We start from the raw sequence: 17880 nt of genomic DNA on the forward strand, positions 1-17880 counted from the left end.
GCGAGACTGTTGGGTGGCTCTCAAAGTTTAAGTCTATCAACATAGACTAGTTTTAACTTTAAGATTAAGTACCTCCACATATAATGAATGCTGGGATCAGAGGCATGCACCACTATACCTGTTTTGGTTTTTTGAAACAAGGGTATCACTGTGAACCTCAGATTAGCCTTGAACTCCCAACCTTCCTGCCTCTGCCTCTGTAGTGCTGGTATTACTGGCATGCACTGCCACACTCACTCACAGGCTTTCTCCCTAACTAAGCATTCGCTGGGCATTCTATAGCAACTCTTCACCAATCCTCCCAATCATTCCTCCAAGGAGGATATTGTTTTAGCCACTTTACACAGGTGAAAATCAAGGGCTCAAAGGTATGGAGTCCATTCCATTACCACAGAGTTACCAAGCATTTTATGAGAAGGCATGGCCAGGAGGGCGGGCTAGGCTATCACACTGAGAGCAGAACCCAAGGGTGCTGGATTGTGGAACATTAACCTCGTTTTTACTCTGACTTGTCCTAGAACACTTGACAGTGGATTCTGGAAAGATGCTCCCAGCATCTGTCTGAACCTGTGACAGGAGACAATCCCAACCAGAACAGGCATGAAAGAAACCGAAATCAAACCCTTTTCCAATTTTCTTCTTGTGGTCTAAAACAGGGTTTTCCAAGTCTTCAGTAATTCTTCGGGGTCTCTCATTTCCCGATATATCCAAAAGCGCCTCCTCCCATCCCTACCTGGCCACCTTTTCTCTCTTATTAGAAGTCTGTCCTGAAACAGAAGGAAGAATGTGAGGTAGAGTCTTGTAAAAGTTGGGACACTGAGCCCAGATGTGCCTCTGCCGTGGGAGTGGGACTTTATTGCGAGCCAAGCCAAGAACCGCTGGACCAACAGAGACGCATAGGATGGAACCTGCAATCGAGATTAGCATCTAAACAGATATTCCTGTCCAAACTAGGGGGGCGAAGGGCATGGAAAGTAGAAAATGCTAGGTCTGAGCAAAGGGAGAGGAGAGAACAAGGCCAGCAACACACAGAGCTCTGTGTATTCAGAGGGAAGTTGGCAGGGTTGTGCCCGGGCAGAGAAACTCCGAGTGGTACAAAGGGACGTGCCCGGAGTGGAGAAATCATGCTAATTGTCTGCACCAGAGCTGGAGAACGCCACCCAAAATGAAGAGAGAAAGGGAAGCCCTGTCAAGAGCCTCCAGGGCCCTGCGCCTCTCTCCTTTTGTCTACCTGCTTCTCATCCAACCAGGTAGGAGACCAGAGGGTCTGGAGAAAAGAATTGGGGGGCTTTTGACAGAGGTAAAGGGAGAGCAGAGTCTGAATACCTCCCGGGCTGGAGGAGGGGAGAGAGCTCAGTGGCTGTGGGAAGCAACTCAGTGAATTCAGAAATCAGTGTTGAATATATCTGTTCATTCCCTGTGCTTCCCGCCTGGCCCCTGGCCCCCTCCCCGAAAGGCTGCATGACTTTGGAGCGCCCACGGCATTCAGTACATTAGCTGGAAGGCATCACGCCACTTCTTATGGGATGACTTGCTGGCGTGGGCCAGTCCAGCATTCTTTTTAAGAGCTTATGTGAGCTCTTGGTGGGAGGAGAAGGAGGGCAAATCTTGGTTTTACACCTCCCAAACCTCCCCGATGGCGTCTCTGAGTGTCAAACAGCTTGAAAGATGAAAGAAGCTTTGTAGATAACGAGCCTCCTGGTTTAGGTAGCAATCAGTCCTAGTCATGATATACTCCAAGCCATAGACACCTACCTCTTATAGCGCCCCCTATCAATTCCGTAGAGAACTGATCTTCTTATAAGTGCTGTAGATATATGTATGTGTGCATACGATTACAGGGAGCCGAGAAATGCACATCTTAATGTGGCAAGCGGATACATAGATCATTTTAACAAAAAGCAGGAGTCAGGGGAAGAAAAGTCTCCTGCCTTCATCCAGGAAGCTGGGGCTGGTGGGGCAGGATGCTGGTGGGCGTTGAAAAGCAGGGAATGTTTCTTTGTAGAAAGAATGTCTGCACTGAGTCTTAGAAGATGAGGAAAATAGGTAGGAGCGTGAGTGAGATTATTGTTGGGAAACAGACAAAGGTCAAGAGCTTGAAATAGTCTCCTCGTGTGTTTAGGTGGAGCCCAGAAGTTTAGCATTGCTGAGGGGAGAGTGTGAACTGAGTTCAGTAAAAGCCTTGTAAACCTTTCTCAGAAAATGAGATGGAGTCTATAAATGGTGGGTGGGGAAGCTGTATGATCTTTAATTCGGGAACTGGCAGGATCAGATATACTTTTTGGATCTCTCAGTCTTCAGTGAGGCACTGAAAGAGAAACGAGGAGAAATAGATGAGGATGAAAGTCGATTTCATTCTTCTGAACCCATGAAACAAAACAACACAGACGGGGCAGGGTTAGTTAGGTAGCGGAAAGTTGGTGTCTTGCTCTGAAAAGCAGGCCTTGGAGATCAAAGTACCGACAACCCACACTCCCTCCAAGAGCACTAAGGACAGGCATCTTTGTCTCGTGGTAGCAAAATTCCAGCCTTCAGGTGGCGTTTTCCTGTTTGCGTGTCAGTGTTCAAATGTCCCAGTTTTCACAAGGACTTGTGCGGAAATGGATCCACCCTACTACAGTGTGACCTCATCTCAATTCCTTGGCTCTGAAAAGACCCTATTGCCAGAAGAAGTCGGATTGTGAGATGCAGGGCTTGGGGATGGATTAGGAGGATTTCAGTACTGTGGAATTTGCCTCTATTCATTCCAGATAGAGAGCTTGTTTGTCTGTCTGTCTGTTTGTTTGAGACAGGGCCTTCTCACTCTAGCTCTGGCTGGCCTGGAAGGTGCTATTTAAACCAGAGTGGCCTCAGATTTACAGATTTGCCCATCTCCGCTTGGACCATCAAGCCTGGCCAAAAAGAGAATTAACCCCCCCACACACAAAAAAAAAACAAAAAACAAAAAAACAAACTTAGCAAATTAACAAATACAACAATAAAAAGACATATAAGGGAAGACTTTCCAAACATAAGTCTCTGAGTTGAGCACACCACTTTCACTAATTCTATTGGCTAGAATTTTGACACATGTCCATACCTAAGTGCAATGAAAGCTGGGAAATGTAGTATTAAGATTGGCATGGAAAGGGTCAGAGGGATGGCTCCGTTAATAGTACCTGCTGCTCTGGTGGAAGACCTAGCTTTGGTTCTAAGCACCCACATGGTAGCCTCTTCTGACTCTCTCTCTCTCTCTCTCTCTCTCTCTCTCTCTCTCACACACACACACACACACACACACACACACAGGCACTGCACATGCCTGTGCATATCATACACGCAGACAAAACACTCATCCACATAAAATGAAGTTCAGGTTCTGATGTTGGTGTTCAGGTTTTCTCCACCACAGCTTCTTCCTCCTCCTTCTCTCCCCCCCTCTTTTGTTTTCACAGTTATCTGCTTATTTTGTGGGAGTAGGGCACAGAACTATGGAGGTTTCAGAAGCAGTTCTCTCTTTCCACTCTGTGGGTCCCAGATAATCAGGTTTGGTGACAAGAACCCCTACCCACCAAACCATCTTGCTGACCCCAAATCAGGCCAAACTCAGCTTCTTAAACTCACCATAGCACGATTCACGGAATGTTCAAATAAGCCTTTTCCAGAGTCTAAGGTGTTGACACCTTGATGAACATTAAAAGGTTTGAATTCAAGCATTGGAGTTTTTACTCTTTGGATTCTTCTGATCCTCTGCTTGGTTTCTGTGCTGATTTTGAGAAGTGGGTGGATACTGAGAATAGTCTGACACTGTGGTCCATGTATCTGTGAACTTTAGACAACTCTCATGCCTCGGCCTCCTGAGTTCTGGGATTACATGTATGAGCCATTGCACCCACTATCTTTTTAGCCTAAATTCCCTACCAAAGAGCAGTGGTGATGCTTTTCAATTTAACAAATGATGTAATTGAAAAATGCCATAGAGGAAAAAGCACTAGGCTTAAGGATATAGTGTATAGGATATGTGCCCTTAACAAGTGAATGAGCCCATATAATCATCCCCTAGACAAAGAAACAGATATGGCTAGGTCGATGGCATACACCTTTAATCTCAACACTTTGGGGGAGGCAAAGGCAGGAGGATCTATGTGAGTTCAAGGCCAGTCTAGTTTACATAGTAATTCCAGGTCAGCCAAGGCTATATAGTGAAACCTTGTTTCAAAAAAAGAATAAACCATGCTGTCACCTCAGAATCACCCAATTATATATTTATTTCAGTCGCTTTTAGCCGCTGAAGCAGGCACCTTCAAAGAAGACTTCTGTATTAATGTGCCTCCGGAGAGCCTCATTTTCAGCATATACTTGGTGGTGCAAGCTGAGCATGCTCAGAGGCATTACCGCCATTGTACAATCTTCTAAACATGTACTCCATATCATACTGGCATGCCCAGGGTACACCCTCTAAGCAATAAAGCTTAGGGTTTGGTCAACCACTATACGGGTATGTATAGACTCCCAGAATGAAATCCCCACTCTCCCTTTGTTTAAAGAAGGCATTGCTTTAGAAATAAATCTTAATGTTTTCCTTCTCTACTTCAGGTAATAAATCTTTCTCCACTCCACTTTTATGGCTTGGCAATGTTTATTTTGGCTTTGCACTCACCAAGATATGAACCCAAGTAGTTTGTGTTGCCTGTTACTACAGAAGCCAATGAACAGAAGCAGGAAGTGAATCTTTAAACAACATGTTATTCACAGAGCCAGCAATCTAGCAGTTATTACCATTTTCGGATCCTCCTTACTCAGACCATCACTAACTAACCCGCGCTATAGGGAACAAGAACAAAGGATAATAATCAATCCAAACTTCAATCTTATTCCTCCAGTCAGGCGGTTGAGCCTTGCCTTTTTAATTCATGTTGTTGGTTTTTTTTCCTTCTTATTTCTTCCTGTGATTTTCCTTCATTATTGTCTCTCTGTGTGTAGTTGGGAAAGCACATAGGACTAAGGCCAGTAGGTCTCACATTCCTCTCATGTGATTATCAAGTTACAGAGTGTACATGCAGATTCTTATCCACAATATACACTGCTATGAGCTTATTTCCTCTCCCACATGTCCTCTAACACTGAGATGTTCTGATACTAAGCACAGGCTCAGAAGCACTAGAACCAAGTGACTCCAAGTGACTCCTATTCCTCCAAGCAGGCCCTACATTTTAATAGCCCTCTTAGAGAACCTACCATTGATGAATTAACCCATTGACAAAGTTAATGCCTTTATGAGCCAATCATCTCCAATCTCCTTGTCCTAGCTAGTATGAAATGGAATCAAATTATTGTTTAAACTTACATTGCCATGATAACCAAGTCGATAATCAAGTTGAGTTTTTCTTATATTCATATCAGCCAATTTGATATATTTTTCTCTGAAATACCTGCTCTAAGTCTTTAAAAAGAGGATTTAGGATTTGTTTTTATTATTTTAAGTAAGCGTGTGTGTGTGTGTGTGTGTGTGTGTGTGTGTGTGTGTGTGTGTACTCTAAGGAGTCTGTATCTATTCCCATGTCTTGTTTAAAATGTTGTTTACCCTTTTATACTTAGATTTCCAGTCTATGTAGAACTGATATATGCCCAACATATTTATCTCCATATGTCCCAGCACTATTTGTTACAATAATTGCTATTGGAATAAGTCCAGGCAACCTGCCACTCAGTGGTCAGTACTGGGGAGCCCAGAGTTGGTGGGAAGGAAACTATTTATTCATGAGTTGTCCGTAAGTGGCTATCATCCTTAAAGCTCCACCTTAGAGCCCGAGGAGATGGCTCAGTGGATAAGAGTACTTGTTGCATAAGCATAAAGACCTGAGTTCAAATGCTCAGAACTCACATAAAAAGACTGGTGATGGCAAGTTCATGCCTGTTAAACCCAGCATGCGGAGTTATAGAGGAGACAGGAAGATTGTTGGGGTCCTGACTACCAGCCTAGCTCCGTGTTCAGAGAGACCCTATCCCCAGGAACAAGGCAGAGAGTAATAAACGCGGACATGCAGTGTCCTCCTCTGGCCTCAGGGTAAGTGAGCACATGTGCAGGTGCATGCACACACACACACATTAGGGGGGAAGAATACAAACATTTTGTGGGAGTGGAGTGTACGTCAGGAAGTCTGAACGTTGAGTAGAGGCCTTTCTTATCCAAGCTATGTACCTCCTTCTCTGGAACATCGAAGTGGACCTCAATCCCCTGGGACTGACCAGTTCCTGTAGCTCTTTTTGGATGGATGTTATTTGCTTTGAGTTAAACCTCACATCAGTGTATGTGTTTTATGTTGGTCAGTGCACATAACCAAAGACTAAGGACAAAGTTACAAAGGTCACCAGAGTTAGCAGAGCCTAACCATTAGATGACGTTACCAGAACTGTTAGAATCAGAGGCTTGGCCCTGGCAAGTCTAACAAGCTAGGCTCAGACACTTGTCCTTGATAGGCCAATTAAAAAGACAGCAAGGGACTGGCAAGGTGACACGGTGAGTAGGTACTTGTTGACAAGTCTCACAATCTAACTGGGATCCATAGTACACACATAACGGGGGGAGAGAACTAAAGTGTGCATTAGGGCACATACTATGCCCTTCACAAACAAATAAACAAACAAATGTAAAAGAAGAAGACAAGTAATAGTAAAAAGCACAGAAAGAGTATCCAGTGTAGCCACAAAGGGAAGAGGAACAGAAAAAGGCCCAGTGACCCATCCCTACAAGTCAGGCTTTGGGGTATAGACATGAGGTTTAGGTTTATACATAAAACAAGAGGTATATATAACTAAGCAGTCCTGGTCAACAATGTGGTCCGGTCTATCACTAACCCATCATTGTTTGAGCAAGATGGTTGACAAGTGAGACCTACAGGAACTTTCCCCCTTGGGTGGCATTAGGCTTCAGCCTTTCCTTCTCCAATAGTAAGGTTCCTGAGGTATTCCAGTTCGTTGGAGACCATTGTTTCAATGTCTGATGGTCATAGGGACAGCACAGTGTCTCTTTAGAGTACTAGCAGGACAGTTGCACCAGAATTGGGGATGCCTGGCAAAAGAGAGTAGCAAAAACATCAGAGAGGGGCACCTTTGAGAAGGGCAAAGGGAGAGAGCAGCTCTGAAGCAGTGGTCCTGTCATACAAGGACAACAAACCCTCTCCTTGCTGCACTAAGGTCACCTTTGTCATGAATTGGCACGTCATATACAAGTGTGCTCTGCTCTGCTCTGTTGATCTGTCTTTACAACAATAGGAAAGGAAGTTTCCTGAGATTTGAATAGTAGTGTAATAAATTATAGCTCAATGTTTATTTTTATTATTAATAATAATTATTATTATTTTACTATTATTAATTTTTTCTGAGATGGGGTTTGCTAAAGATATATTATAAGACTGAATTAGAAGACAAACAGTAGTTATTTTTGTTGGTGACGTTAGGTGGTTCTGGGTCAAGTTAGCTTTTTCTATCTCAGCAGTCTTATGATATCTTCTGTAACCTAGCTCTATAGTTCCATTGCCATCCAGCCACCATACAGCTTATCTCTTTTCCCTCTGTGCCTATCTGTCTTCCATACCTCAAGATCATCTCAGGATCATCCCTAAATAGGAGGGAAGATTATTAAAGACCAAAAGCAGAAAACAAAATGTTTTTCCTTTCAGAGAAAAAAAAAATTCTTGCTACCCTTGGGTTATTGTATGAGGGGTCTGGTCACCACACTTCAAAAAGAAATAATACATTTGGGGAAAGCCCAGGAAAAGGCATCTAAGACAGTCAAACGAATGGAATGAGACAGAACCCAGCAAACAAAAGTTGCTTCAGATGAAAAAGGTTATAAGTGTGGTTTCTAGTACTAGAGAATATGGGTAAGGCGAAGAGAGGCAAACTACAGCATGAGTTGGGCACCACCCCACTGATGCTTTTGAAAGGTGACTTTAAAGCAAAATGAAGACTTTGTCCCATAAAGACACGAAAACCAGTAGAAGGTTTTAAGGGATGCAGCATGAAGAGACCAGAGTTCCTTTCCTCAGAGTCAAAGGAGGTCAAATCCTCCTTGAGTAGAAGCTACTGACCTAATGCCCGGGCATTGTTTAGTTAGATAGGAACATCTTGTAGATATGGTAATTTCCTTTTGTTTTGCCTATGGTGAGAACAGAGACTTTCTACAGAATGATGCCTCTGAGACAAGGATTACGTTAATTGCTTCTCCAGGTTGAATAATCCTCCTCCCTTTTATTACCACTCTGAGCCTGAGGTGTTAGCCATTTCCTGGTTTCTGTGTCCTGCTTTGGCTCCTGTCCCAGTTCTCCGCGTCTCCTGAAAGTTATGAAACCCAAACTTAGATTCTTTCCAGTTTCTAGGCAACTGTGCACGCTTAGCAAAAATGTTCTTGTCACCAGAGTCTAAGAAAGATGGCGCCATCGTCTTACAATGAGTGTGCGTGCATCCCTTCTTCTTGTGGGCCTGCCCATGTTCACAACATAAGGAGGGCAGCCTACTGGGCTAGGGCAAATTAGGAGACAGTTAAAGGCTGCATCTTCTCCATGGTTTTATCCAAATCTAATCTAAATTGATTTTTTTAAAAAAGGCAGAATTAAGGGGGAAACATCACCAAAAATGGCTACTGGGAACCTTGGGATGGAAAAGGAGACAATATAATCCAGGAAAGCCCAAGAGAAAGAGATCAGAGATTACAGGAGTAAGAAAGGTTATTAATACCTTCTACTTGTCTGAGGTCTGGGAATATCGCTTGTAGAATGAAATGAGAAGCCTGGGAATTTGGTACTTGAGATCTGTATTAGTCAGTTCTGCATTTCTATAACAAAGTATCCATGGCTGAACAGATTCTAAAGAAAAGTTTATTTAGCTCATAGATTTGTAGGTGGAACTTCCAAACAATGTAACACCAGCTCTGGAAAACACCCTCGACCTCTTTTCATGCTATCATGATACAATAGATGGCATCAAAGAGTGCCTATGAAAAAGAGAGATCAGTAACACAGGAAGCCAGCGTGGGGTTGAGGGAGCTTAGCTCATTCTTCTATAACAATTTAATCTCTGGAGAATTAACACAAAGTCCCACAATAACTTTCTTAATTCCCTCCAAGGACGGTGCTCCCAGTGAGCTTACCCACTCCACTCTCTCCTAATACCTCCACCTTGCGGGGAAGGCTTAACACAGAAATGCTGGAGGTTCAAACTTATTTTGATTCAATACTTATTTTGATTTTGTTTGCATTGATTGTTTCACCTGTGTGTATGCCTGTGTGAAGTTGGAACTGAAACTGGAGTTACAGAAACTTGTAAGGTGCCATTTGGGTGCTGGAAATTGAACCACAAAGGCAGGTCTTCAGGCAGAGCAGTCAATGCTTTTAACTGCTGAGCCATCTCTCCAGTCCCTCAAAATTTTAAAATACTTATTTTATTTTTTTACATGTATGTGTTATATATGTGCATGTATTAAGTGCCCACAGAGGACATCAGATCCCCTGGAGCTGGGGTTACAAGTACTTGTGAGCCACCTGATATGGGTGCTGGCACCTAACTTGGTCCTCTGTGAGAGCTGTATACAATTTAACCACTGTGCCGCCTCTCCAGCCCTTCCTGATTCCGACTTGCTGACCTCTGAGTGACTCCACACATAGCACTAGCATGTGCTGATCCTATGATTTCAGACAGGGTTCTGGGAAGTGAGCGGATACCTCCTCACTACTGGAACATCACCAAGTCCTACACACCAAGCTCCTTTGCCTGCTCAGGGAAATTTGAAAGCTTGCATTTTTAAATCTAGCCGAGAATGGAACCTAGTAGGTGTTAGACATGTAATCCCGTTTAAGTCATGGCGATACTGAAAGCTGAGAGAAACTTTACGGAACGTCTGGCCAGGTGGATTTTTAGTCTGACACACAGGACCACCGAAATTACTAGCAGCTCTGTTGCTGGGGAGGAGAGAACTCGGGTCCCCATCGTCTCTTCTGCCAAACAAATTAGGTAGATGGAATCATCTTTCACTTATTTCCACTTTTTATGTAAGATTTTTAGAAAAACAAAAATACTGTTGCTTTAAAAAATGTTTGAGATCAGGCCAGGAATGATGTCAAATACATTTAATCACAGCACTTTGGAGGCAGAGGCAGGTGTGTCAGCCTGGTACATATAGCAGGATGCAGGCCAGCCAGGACTGCACAGTAGAACCTTGTCTTTAAAAAAGAAAGGAAAACAAATGTTTGAGAGAAGGCTGAGCAGTTAAGAGCACTTCTCGATCTCCCAAAAGACAGAGGAGTTCGGTTTCCAGCACTCAAGTCAAGGGGCTCACAGGAGCCTCTATCTTCAATTCCAAATAATCCAATGTCTCTTCTGGCTTCCACAGGAACCCATACTCATATAAGACACATTCACATAGACACACATACATACAGATTATTAAAAAGCAAAGATAAGCATGACCTTTAAGACTGGAGAGATGGCTCAGCAGTTACGAGCATTTGTTCTTGCAGAGGACCCATGTTCCATTCTCAGCACCTGTGGGACAGGTCACACTATCTGTAATTTCATTTCCACAGGCCTTGACACCCTCTTCTTTCTTCCCCGGACACCAGATATGCATGTGGTACACATACATACATTCAGGCAAAACATTCAAACACATAAAATAAAAATAAATCTTTAAAAGTAATGCTTGAGGGCTGGAGGGATGGCTCAGTGGTTAACAGCACTGACTGTTCTTTCAGAGGTCCTGAGTTCAATTCTCAGCAACCACATGGTGGCTCACAACCCTCTGTAATGGGATCTGATGCCCTCTTCTGGTGTGTCTGAAAACAGCTACAATGTACTTATATACAAAAAATAAATAAATCTTTAAAAAAAAAAAAGTAATGCTTGAGGTGCTGGGGTGTAACTCAGTTTATAAAGCACTTGCGTAGTATGCATGAAGCCCTAGGATCATCGTAAATGCTGCATAAACTGTGTGTGGTGACACATGTCTACCATCTCAGGACTTGGGAGGTAGAGGCAGGAATATCATACATTCAAGATCATTCTTGGCCGTAGAGCAAGTTTGAGTCCAGCCTTGGATACCCGAGAAGTCATCTCAAAAATCAGTATAAAAACATTTGTGAGATGGGTGCTTGTGTACACTTTCATCATCCCAGTACTCTGGAAGCAGAAGCAGGAATATTGTGAGATAGAGGTCAGCCTAGACAGCATAGCAAGACTCTCAAGACAAGACCAAACAAAAGAAAAAGCTTCCAAATAGTTATCTTTGAACATTCTACCTTCCTCAACACAAGGCTTCCTTCCTATAAGCAAAAGGTATTCAGCTAATCCCACCTACGGTGGCTTTAGTCTGCAGGGCCATCTCTTGAGGTTTGGGGATACTGGGCTGATGGTGGGTAGAAATTTGGAAATCACTTAGAGATCATCTGGTCTAACGAACTATTGTGCAAAAAGAAAATCTGAGCCACAGAGAGGCAGGAAAGTGGCCTTTCCTTGACCTTTTATAGAAAGGAGGAACCCATACTTAACAAAGCACCTCACTTTAAGTGAATTGACTGTGTTTGGCAAATAAAAGTTGTTTAAATAGACGTCGTTTACCATAACCAACCATTAAGTTCACTTAGCTCTTGATTTGGTCTGGACCACCTAGTTCAAGTAAAAAAGACAAAGAAAAAAACACAGTCCTGCATTCCTAATTTTATCCCCATCCCCCTTCGACAGGGTCTCATGTGTCCTAGGCTGACCTCATCCTTCAACTCATGGTGTAAGTCATGAATGATCTTGAATTTCTCATCCTCCTGCCTCTACCTCCAAAGAGCTGGGATGGTAGTCTACAGCCCAGTTATAGTCACTATTTTTATTTTGTAAGTGAGAAGAATGGGGCTTAGAAAGATTGTTTATCCAAATGCAGTAAGGAGTAGACCGCCATCTTGGAAGGCCCTAAGTTTCCAAAGTCTTTATTCTCTTCATTCAAATTCTTCCTCTGTAGAGAATGCAAGTGGGGCTGGGATTTAGGTGAATTCCCAGAACTTCCTTTCCAACTGTAGAACTGTTTTCTACTGAACCCAGTTATACCTGGGGTAAGGACAGAGTGATTCTTGATGTGCCTGGGAAGTGCCCATGTATTTGGACCCCTGAGCTTCCTCTTCCTGAGAACTGTCTATTCCTCTTTCTTTTATTTATATATATATATACATATATATATATGTATGTATATATATACTGTAGCTGTCATCAGACACACCAGAAGAGGGCATCAGGATTACAGATGGTTGTGAGCCCCCATGTGGTTGCTGGGATTTGAACTCAGGACCTCTGGAAGAGCAGTCAGTGCTCTTAACCACTGAGCCATCTCTCCAACCCACATTCCTCTGTCTTTAGGAATCTAAGTTCCCATGTTTTCTCTATTTCCTGCCATACTACTTCCATATCAAACCTGACTCATAGGATGTTCAATAAATATTTCTATGAGAGGAACATGTAGACAGTGCATATGTATAATCTTCTGGAAGAGGTAGGCAATGAGGAAGATGCCAGAGAGACGAAACAATAGAAGACCTGGGATATCTATAAGGAAAGAAAGACAGAGGAGAGGGAGCAAAGAACTTCCATAGGAGAGGAGATGGTGCTGATGGGGAAGAAGCCAGGACTGGCAGGAAGTTAAGGGTCTGAAGGTGTGAGGAAGATCATAGGACTTGAAGGAGGAAGTGGGCTCTGGAGCTGAGGGCCTGACACTGCCCTCTTCCCCAATGGGCCTCTGTTTGCAGTCCCCCTGGAGGGGGTGAACATCACCAGCCCAGTACGTCTGATCCACGGCACAGTGGGGAAGTCGGCCCTGCTTTCTGTGCAATACAGTAGCACCAGCAGCGACAAGCCCGTGGTGAAGTGGCAGCTGAAGCGTGACAAGCCAGTGACCGTGGTACAGTCTATAGGCACAGAGGTCATTGGCACTCTGCGGCCTGACTATCGAGACCGTATCCGGCTCTTTGAAAATGGCTCCTTGCTTCTCAGCGACCTGCAGTTGGCCGACGAAGGAACCTATGAAGTGGAGATCTCCATCACTGACGATACCTTCACTGGAGAGAAGACTATTAACCTCACTGTGGATGGTAAAGCACTCGCAGGGAAGCAGGCAGGACCAGACTGGGCTAAGGCTAGACCCACGGAAACGCAATGCAAAGTCTGAGTGGTCATTAGTGGTACCGAGGCGCAGCCAACATGGATCGAGGGCCATGGGTGGGCCAGCCCACTCAACGTTTACAGTAATCAGGAGATAGATAATGTCACTCTCTTCAGAGGTACAGGGAATAACCCAAGCTCATACAACTGATAGAGTCTAGTGTTAAACCTTGAAAATTGGTCCTAGTTTCCCCCAGCTAAAATGTCTCCTGGGCTATCAGTTTAAGTAAAAGCCCAGTGGTTTTGAAATGGCATTTAGGAAGAAGGGAGTGAGGGCATTCACCATGACTTTGTTGTTCAGTCTAGAGGTTGCTTAAGTGGATGAAGAATGAATGAGTGGATGCATGGATAGGTGGATGGATAGGTGGATGGGTGGATGGATGGATGGATGGGTGGGTGGATGGATAGATGGATGGACTATGGGACAGGAGTAAGCTAGGGATCTTAGAGGGACTCCTCAGCCGACAGACTGAACTATTAGACATTGAAGATGGGAGAATAAAGAAGGGGGAGGGAGCACATTGTAGACTATGACTCACAGGCATCTCCATCCTCCGGGTCTCAGTGCCCATTTCAAGGCCACAGGTGTTAGTGGCTTCAACCACTGTGCTGGAGCTCAGCGAGGCCTTCACCCTCAACTGCTCCCACGAGAATGGCACCAAGCCTAGCTACACCTGGCTGAAGGATGGCAAGCCCCTCCTCAATGACTCCCGAATGCTCCTGTCCCCTGACCAAAAGGTACTCACCATCACTCGAGTACTCATGGAAGATGATGACCTGTACAGCTGTGTGGTGGAGAACCCTATCAGCCAGGTCCGCAGCTTGCCCGTCAAGATCACCGTGTATAGTAAGTTTCCCTGCCTCCCCAAGATGCAAATATCCACTGGGACAAAGGACATTCCAGAGAGAGACTGTCTAGAGCAGTGGTCCTCAACCTCCCTAACGCTGAGACCCTTTAATACAGTTCCTTATGTGGTGATGACTCCCCCCACCGTAAAATTATCCTCACCACTACTTTGTAACTTTAGTTTTACTGCTGTTATGAATCATAATGAAAAATATCTGTGTTGTCTTAGGCAAGCCCTATGAAAGGGTCGTTTGACACCACCCCAGGGAGATCACAACCCATAGGTTGAGAACTGCTGGTCTAGAGGGAGTGAGGCAGGGGTAGAGGTGGGCTGACAGTCCTTGAAGGACAGCCACAAGTGGGAGGCAGGCTCTAGGTGAGCTCTGCCTTTGTGCCTGGGCCCTTCTCTTCCCTCCCCTGCTAGTCTTCTAGTCACCACACCTGCTCCCCTTCTCAAAGTGCCCCTACCTCCTCTCCGTTTCTCTTTCCTCAGGAAGAAGCTCCCTCTATATCATCTTGTCTACAGGAGGCATCTTCCTCCTTGTGACCCTGGTGACAGTCTGTGCCTGCTGGAAACCCTCAAAGAAGTCTAGGTAACTAGTCAACGTCCACACCTTAGTTTTTCTTCAGTTCGTTTCAACCCCAAGTTTAATGTTTCTAGCATTGAATCTGGGGTTCATGTTCATACTAGGCAGTCATTCCACTACTGAGCTATATCCTTATTTCCCAAGTCTTTCTCTCTCTCTCTCTCTCTCTCTCTCTCTCTCTCTCTCTCTCTTTCTTTCTCTCTCTCTCTCTCTCTCTCTCTCTCTCTCTCTGTCCCTGGCTCTTTCTCTCTCTCTCTCTCTCTCTCTCTGTGTGTGTGTGTGTGTGTGTGTGTGTGTTTTCTATAGGTATAAGAATTCGACATGTTGGTTTGGTCCATGTGTGTATAGATGCACATGTGCATGTGTGTGGATGTCAGAAGTCCACCTTTGCTGTTATTCTTCTGCCTGTCTTTGCTTTCTTAGTGCTGGGACTACAACTGTATGCGACTACACCTATCTTTCTTATGTGGATTCTTAGCGTTAGACTCGGGCCCTCATGCTTATAAGACAATCATTTTACCAAATGAGCCATTCCTCACCCCAGCTCCCAATTCTGCCTTCGTCTCTTTGAATTTTTTTTCCTCCTAGTGTGTACCTTTCCAAGTGTATTTTTCCATTGTGTTTGGAACTGCATCTGGGCTCAGTTACCTCTGACCCCTAGGGCACTGTTGATGGTGATTTCTCCTTGGGTTTGACAGCCAGCTGGGTTAGTGGGCTGCCCTTTAGGTCAAGGCAGTACAGTTTACAGGGGAAAAAAAAATCTAAAACTCACATTGGATAAATAGCCTACCCACAGCTGACAACAGTTTTAACGTGCAAACCTAGATGTGCCTTATTCCAAAGACTGCCATTCCCAGCCCATCTTCCCATCACAAGGCTTCTTCTGTGTCCGCTAGAACCCTTTCTGTGTCCATATCCCGTAGTCAATAGCTCTGTTCTTGGTGGGGGCTGGTTTGATTTGCAGGAAGAAGAGAAAGTTGGAGAAGCAAAACTCCTTGGAATACATGGATCAGAATGATGACCGCCTCAAATCAGAAGGTAAGCTCTCTGCTGCCCGTGGGCCCAGTCCATCAGCATCCAGACCCGAGAAGCCTGCTGGGAAAAGGGAAAGAGGGCGATGAGCAGCTCACCAGAGTCAAGGGAGGTGCGAATACGGAATACAGGTGCTGGATGGTGTACAGCAGAGGTTCTCAACCTGTGGGCCATGACCCCTAACAACCTTTTCACAAGGATCGTCTAAGGTCATCATGAAACAGATATTTACATTATGATTCACAACAATAGCAAAATCACAGCTATGAAGTAGCAACAAAAATAATTTTATGACTGGGGGGGGGTCACCACAACATGAGGAACTGTATTAAGGGTTACGGCATTAGCAAGGTTGAAAAGCACTGGTCCTTGGACCAGACCCCCATTCTTGCCTTCCCTATGCAGCAGACACCCTACCCCGAAGTGGAGAACAGGAGCGGAAGAACCCAATGGCGCTCTATATCCTGAAGGACAAGGTAGGCTCCTCTGTCAAGGAGACCCTACAGCGAGCTAGGGAGCGTGTGATGTGGCCATTTCTTCATAGTATTTGCAAAAATCCCCACTTTAGAGATTGGAAAATAGGTCAGAGAGACAAAGCAACTTGTGAAGGGATAAACAAGCAAATGAGTGACAGTCAGAGGCCAATCTCATGGACCACCCTAGCTCCCACGATGTCCAGTCTATTCACATGGCCTACTTGGTGGTCATCCAAGCCCCTCGGCTGTTCTCTGCTCACATGCAATAGACCCATTTGCCACAACCAGAACTGAGAGGATAGATGTGGCACTGAGTTCATTGAACCTGCCACGTTCCTGGGTCAAACAAGGTGTTGTCTGCCACCTAGCTGGACATGGAGGTGTGGGTGGAAACTCCAAGGGACACCCTACACACACAATCCTGCGTGTGCCTCTGTAGTTCCTAGTGCCTAAGAAAAAGCACTCCCAGATTGGGTTCAGGGGACCACTGACCCTTTCGGCGCCTGTGTTTGTAGGACTCCTCAGAGCCGGATGAGAATCCCGCTACAGAGCCACGAAGCACCACAGAACCCGGCCCGCCTGGCTACTCCGTGTCGCCGCCAGTCCCAGGACGCTCTCCGGGGCTCCCCATCCGCTCAGCCCGCCGCTACCCGCGCTCTCCAGCGCGCTCCCCCGCCACGGGCCGGACGCACACGTCGCCACCGCGGGCCCCGAGCTCGCCCGGCCGCTCACGCAGCTCCTCGCGCTCACTGCGGACTGCTGGCGTGCACAGAATCCGGGAGCAGGACGAGGCTGGGCAGGTGGAAATCAGTGCCTGAGCCTCCTCGGGAACCCTCTGCGGTTGCCCACGGTCTGCTCTCCGCGGCCGGGGGGAGGCTGAGAAGTCCCGGTGCCTCTGGCCAGGGGTGAGGGGAGATCAGGCCTGATCCCCGTTTAGGATGCATGACGTGTGTGAACTTGCACAAATGGGTGGAGCGCTGATCTTGGTGTTAAACCCGGTTGCATGTGCGCTGGGTTTACTGGCTGTGTTCTCTGACTATGTTCTCAGTGGGTATGAGCTGTGCCCTCTTAGGACTACATAGATTATTAAATTTCTGGCCCAATCCCCTAAAGGATTTTATGGAAACTAACAGTAATTTTACCCAGTGAGCCGATCCTATGCGCCCCCTGGAAGCGTTTATGCTTCCAAACCACCTCCCAATCCCACATGCCTCCGATCCCTAAAGTCTGTGGTAGTTTTTCCCCCATCCCAATTTAGAGGCCACTTACCCCCAAACGCACACTAAAACTAAAGACCAGACTGATGGTGGTTCCTGCGTATACAGGGCCTGTTCTGATTACAAAGGAGTCTTTGTCTTAAGGACCTATTCTGGACACCTGCTTCCCCATCTCTCCAGGTGATGAGAGAGAATCCCGGGTGCATTCCTGAGACCCTTGGAACCTGGGACTAGGCAAGGACAAAATTTCAAGCTCACAGTGCTTGGTGGCCTCCAATGGTCTCCCCAAAAGTGTGCCGTACTGGTCTTTCTTCCTGTCAGTTTTCATGAGAATGTGGGTGGACTTGTTCCTAGAGACTTGCACGCCCACTCACCCCTGACCTAGCAAGCTGTCCCTGACAAGGATCTGGTTTTGACCATTCGTGCCCTTCTTCCCCACTGTTGTTTTATGAAACAAACTTCCAATCATCCCCAGGAAGGTTGAGAAGCTTCCTTGAGCTGTAAGAAAAATAAGATTCTACTCCCCAGAGAGACATGAAAAGAGAAAG

General features: G+C 45.5%; 1 protein-coding gene across 1 annotated transcript; it reads left to right on the top strand.

Moving 5' to 3' along the window:
* Positions 1 to 1017: 1017 nt before the first annotated feature.
* On the top strand, positions 1018 to 17230 carry Hepacam (hepatic and glial cell adhesion molecule). The gene is made up of 7 exons (XM_032910070.1): positions 1018 to 1250; positions 12762 to 13103; positions 13739 to 14020; positions 14514 to 14613; positions 15572 to 15645; positions 16045 to 16115; positions 16631 to 17230. Exons 1-7 carry the CDS (start codon positions 1166 to 1168, stop codon positions 16931 to 16933), a joined length of 1257 nt encoding a protein of 418 aa, XP_032765961.1. The 5' UTR covers positions 1018 to 1165; the 3' UTR covers positions 16934 to 17230.
* The last annotated feature ends 650 nt before the right edge of the window (positions 17231 to 17880 follow it).

Source organism: Rattus rattus, chromosome 8 (assembly GCF_011064425.1).
Source record: "Rattus rattus isolate New Zealand chromosome 8, Rrattus_CSIRO_v1, whole genome shotgun sequence".
NCBI classification, from domain to species: domain Eukaryota; kingdom Metazoa; phylum Chordata; class Mammalia; order Rodentia; family Muridae; genus Rattus; species Rattus rattus.